The sequence below is a fragment of the Arachis hypogaea genome, chromosome 14, assembly GCF_003086295.3.
Source record: "Arachis hypogaea cultivar Tifrunner chromosome 14, arahy.Tifrunner.gnm2.J5K5, whole genome shotgun sequence".
In the NCBI taxonomy this organism is placed as follows: domain Eukaryota; kingdom Viridiplantae; phylum Streptophyta; class Magnoliopsida; order Fabales; family Fabaceae; genus Arachis; species Arachis hypogaea.
Window position 1 is genome coordinate 142,150,235 of NC_092049.1, and position 4,622 is coordinate 142,154,856.

A 4,622-nucleotide genomic window follows, 5' to 3' on the forward strand; every position below is an offset into this window, starting at 1 on the left:
AAGCATGAAAATTAAGGCTCGAATGGTGCGATCCCGCCGTCACCCCAGAATAAAAGGAGTGATCTCATAGTTCTTGGTATGTGAAGATACCTTGTTAGATGCTCCATTTTTTTTTCCATTGGCCAAGGCCAATTAGCAATTAACATGGCCGAAAAGCTCCAAACTATGTCAAATAATTGTGCCCAATAAATTAGAAAAGGTGATGGATTACTCTTCTATCAAACTACTCAAAAAACTCGTCTTAAAAATGTAAGAAAATAGAGTCATTATCATGAATTCATGATACATCTTAGAAAGGTGCATCCTAGAATACAGTCATAACAAAATGGCAAACAAACTTGTTCACAACTCAATATAATCATAACAATATATAAATTAAAGTATAATAAGAGACAAAATCTTCCTACACCAAACAAATACGAGGTGAGGAATCAATTATGAGATATGGGAGGAAACCCAGTACAGTGCTTCAGGTACAGTTTAAAAAGACTCAATTCCATGGACTATAACTGGGCACCAAATCGAAACATAAACTTCGTGTTATACATCAAACACCAAAAGGAAAAGAAAAAAAAAAAAGAGAATTATGGATTATAAGATGGCTTATTGCAGGTAATGTGTAGAGCTATATGAACCTGGCAATTGTGGTGGATCACACTTATTAGGAAACTAGTTGAATATTTTGTGAAGGGAAAAGGGAAAAAAGCCGCAAAAATTGGTTTCTGTTCACTCAGTCTCCTCCAAACTTTGGAGTCAAAAGCTGTACATGTGTCAAACAGGCCTTAGCAGGGAGTGCCTCCACCTCTCGTGTTTCATTCTCCGGTTACTTTCGCTGTTTCGAGCCTTCAGCATCCGCTCGCCTTCCAATCCTGACTGAAGACAAGACTGTAGTCTCCTCAGATATCCGCAGCATTGGTTGTGGTTGAAGCAAGTTCCATCATTGATGTTATTACTGTCATTGTTGTTTCCTTCCGAATGTGTGTATCTTTCATAAGGCGACAGCCATTTCGCTTGCAAATATGCTAAAGATCTCCATGGCGGAAGAGGCATAGAATTCTGCTTCAAAGAGGATCTAGTAGCTTCTTCCATTATTCCGAGAAGTTGCTTTAGCCTGGCAAAGGAACCCACATAAACAACAGGAAGCGATTTCAGTAACCTATCGTAGGAATCGACAGCTCTAGCTATTTCAAAGTGGCTTCGGAAATCAATGTCAATAATCAATCGCTCTGAGCTTCCAGAGTTATTCTTGACCACCACATCAATATATTCATGATCACCTGCGCGACAAGTTAAAATGCGCAAAAATTAACAGCCAAGAACATGTCTGAGAAAACATACAGCAATGTATTTGGGGCAAGTAGAATCATAAAAATCAGAAAAATATAAAATGACATACCTCCTGGGACCTTGCCACTAGCCTGCCATTTGGATGCACAAACACCAGCATCATATCCGCTAAGCTTCATGAGCTTCACAAGATAAAACCTGATACAGCTAGCATAGCATGGACCGGAATTCATACCTTGAAGGTTGCTCTCATTCATTGATCGTATGAGACTATGAACAGCCGAAAACAGGTCACTCTCATGCTGCGTCACCGAAAGTTTACACTTCTGCATCAAGAGACATAATCGACAATCAAGGGAACTGTTAAAATTATAGTTTATATAAATAAATTGAACAACCAAGTTTAATCCCATTATGGTTTTCAATGTCCAAAAGTAGATGATTAGAAGAAAAGTATTCACCGACACAGCAATATTATAGAAAGGCAATTCCCATTATCAGCTGTCAAAATTTCTGTATTTCCTTTTTGTTTCCTTTATCTCTCACTACTCTAAATACCATAGCATTCTTTCATTTCTTTGTTTTCTGTTTAGAAAACCCCATACCAAGGATTGGATAAAAGCTAAAAGAGAAACTCCTGCCCAAATAATCATGGTTCAAAGTTTCCAACGAAAAAACAAACATACTGTGCGTAATTAATACTAGGTAGAAACTCAAGTGCAGTTAACTTCATGTGAAGTTGATAACTGAGAGTCGTTAAATGATTTGACAGGTTTGACTAAATTGTCATTTACCGGCTCTCAGCTATCAACTTCACATGATGTTAACAGTTAACTGCATCTGAATTTTCATCTTAATACTACTTTTAAAATTTATAAACATCCTAACTGAACATAGACCAAGTCAAAATATACCAAAAGAACATGCAATCAGTTCATGCTCGTGTATACACAACAAGCTGAAGGTGAAGATAAAACAACCTACTAACAGAAACATAACCCAAGGGATTTGACCTAGTGATAAAAGGAAAGGTGCTCCCCGCCGTAGAACATTCAGCCAGAAACAAAGATGAAATAATTATTTAACATGGAGGGAGTGTCATGGCCAATGCAAAAGATGACAAAGGATACTCTTGTTCTACAACTCACAAGTAAATTGCAATAGCCAGTCCAACTATGCAAATGCATCAATTATTACATACAAGCAAATGAATCAGTCGGTTTAAATAGGGAATTAACACTATATCTTAGAAATGAGAACAAATTCAACTCGTACTACAAGTAAACATGAGAGTAAATATGTGAATGATTTAGAATTTAGAGAAGATTATAGTTCCCTAATGAAGCTAGATTCTCAATTCAGATCATGATAGGAGTAAAAGGTTGTCATTTCAATGTACAAACTAGACCATGATCATATTCATCTCTACCCTGTGCTAACCTAAAGCCTATGATAGAACTAGCAACTTGAAAAATTAAAGGCCCAACATCCAACTAATCAACTATAAAGGTGCTATAGAAACAATTTTAATTTGCAGAACAATAATAATAATAATAAAATTTAATCAAGTGATGAAAGAGGGTTAAGTAGTTCATAATTAAAAAACCTGAATCTTGTCTGAGAGATGAGCAAAATCAGAGAGACCAGAATCACTATCACTGCTGCACCAAGAGTCAGGTCCACTGCTACCATTCTCTAAGAAATCACTAACCATCATAGCCAAATCGTGTTCGCTCTCATGGCTGAAACCTCCACCACCACCACCACCACCGCGACCGTTGACCCACAAATCGAGAGGGGCGGCGACACACACCCTGCAATCCATTCCTCCAACGCCAACGGCGTCGTTTTGGCTATCAAAAGTCCCCAGCTTTTGCTTCTTCTCTCCACAAAATTCAAAACGTCACCGTTTCGTTAACAATTCAGAAACCCAAAACGCAGCAATTCAAAACCTCTGCAGCACGCAACAAAAAGCCTCTATCGCACTCCACGAATTTCGAAAATTCTCCTCCGCCCACAATTCTTCTTCCTCAAATTCAACGACCCACTTGCGCAAACAATCCAATTTGATGAAACAAATAAGCAAAATCCGTTTTTTTTTTTAATAATAATTTGGGGGGTTTTATTTTTCCACAACTTTTTGTTACAAAATTTACATTAAAAGTGTGTTTTTTTCAGCGAATTTTTTTGGGGGTTTTCGTTAAATGGTTGGAAAGAATGGAAATTTCCAGAATTTGAATTATGAATTTGGCCTTTCGATCTAAAGGGGGGGAGAAGAGAGGTTGAATCGGCAAATGGGAACGAAGAAAATGAATTTGGAACCCAAGAGATTGGAAGGCGAGTACACCGTAGAAGAAAGACAATATAAAAGGTTGCATGTGGTGTTTGAATGACGGTTTTGCCCTTGGATAATTATGCTGAAGCTAACGAAAATGGTGAGGGTATGGTTAACAAGTGACTTGTCCTAACATACTACAGACACTTATGAAAAACTGAAAAACTGAAAAACAGAAAAATGGTATATTCTATGTTCCATTGCTAAAATTCCCATCACCCTCGGAAAAATTCTCTACAAAATATATTTTTTTTATTTATATATAATAATGATATTTTTTTTTTTACTAAAGATAGGACACAACTTCTTAATTGAGTATGAGGAGATTATGTCATTTGAACTATAATTCATTGGCATGATAATTAAGGCTACGTTTGTTTAAAGAGACAGGACACTGAGACACAAAATCGTGTTTGACAGAGGAGACATGGACAGAGATAATGTGTTCAAAGACACTGAATTAATGTATTTTGTGTCCATCCTGACAGGAAGGACACAGAGACACTAACACACAACTTATTTTTTATTTTTTCTTTTATTATTCTTGTTAATTTTTTATTTCAAATTTTTTGAATGAAAAAAAGAGAGAATAAATTGAATTTTCATAATTTATTTTAGTTTATCACCAAACAGAATATAAGAACACATAATTTTGTGTCTATGTCCATCAATATCTTGTTCTATCCTGTTCTCGGTGTTTTGTCATATCCTATTCTTAAAAACAAATGCAGCCTAATATATGAACTAATAAAATTGCATATAAATTATTTGTATAAAATATATAAAATAATACATTTAAATATATAAAAATATATGATAGTTAATTTGGTAACTAATTTTTTATGCATACGTAATAATTTTTTTTCTTTTAAATAATAGAATTTTTCTTTTAAAAAAATGAAAATTTGGATGCATGAATGGTGATTTTATTTATTTACTTTTCAATCTTTTTTCCACAAAATTTTCCACGACAAATGGAATTCCCCATAGCAACGTGACC

General features: G+C 35.3%; 1 protein-coding gene across 1 annotated transcript; it reads right to left on the reverse strand.

Moving 5' to 3' along the window:
- Nucleotides 1-338: 338 nt before the first annotated feature.
- On the reverse strand, nt 339-3,871 carry LOC112798196 (uncharacterized). The gene is made up of 3 exons (XM_025841407.3): nt 2,894-3,871; nt 1,397-1,613; nt 339-1,277 (listed from the first exon to the last, which is right to left on the reverse strand). The coding sequence occupies exons 1-3, from the start codon at nt 3,110-3,112 to the stop codon at nt 772-774; spliced, it is 942 nt and encodes a 313-aa protein (XP_025697192.1). The 5' UTR covers nt 3,113-3,871; the 3' UTR covers nt 339-771.
- Nucleotides 3,872-4,622: the final 751 nt, after the last annotated feature.

What these genes read in the sequence shown, in the direction of transcription:
- LOC112798196 (XM_025841407.3), bottom strand. Translation starts at nt 3,112, where the DNA reads ATGGATTGCAGGGTGTGTGTCGCCGCCCCTCTCGATTTGTGGGTCAAC. An exon ending in ATCTCTCAGACAAGATTCAG is followed by an intron (nt 1,614 to 2,893) that starts GTTTTTTAATTA and finishes CTCTTGATGCAG; the next exon opens with AAGTGTAAACTTTCGGTGAC. An exon ending in TAGTGGCAAGGTCCCAGGAG is followed by an intron (nt 1,278 to 1,396) that starts GTATGTCATTTT and finishes CTTGTCGCGCAG; the next exon opens with GTGATCATGAATATATTGAT.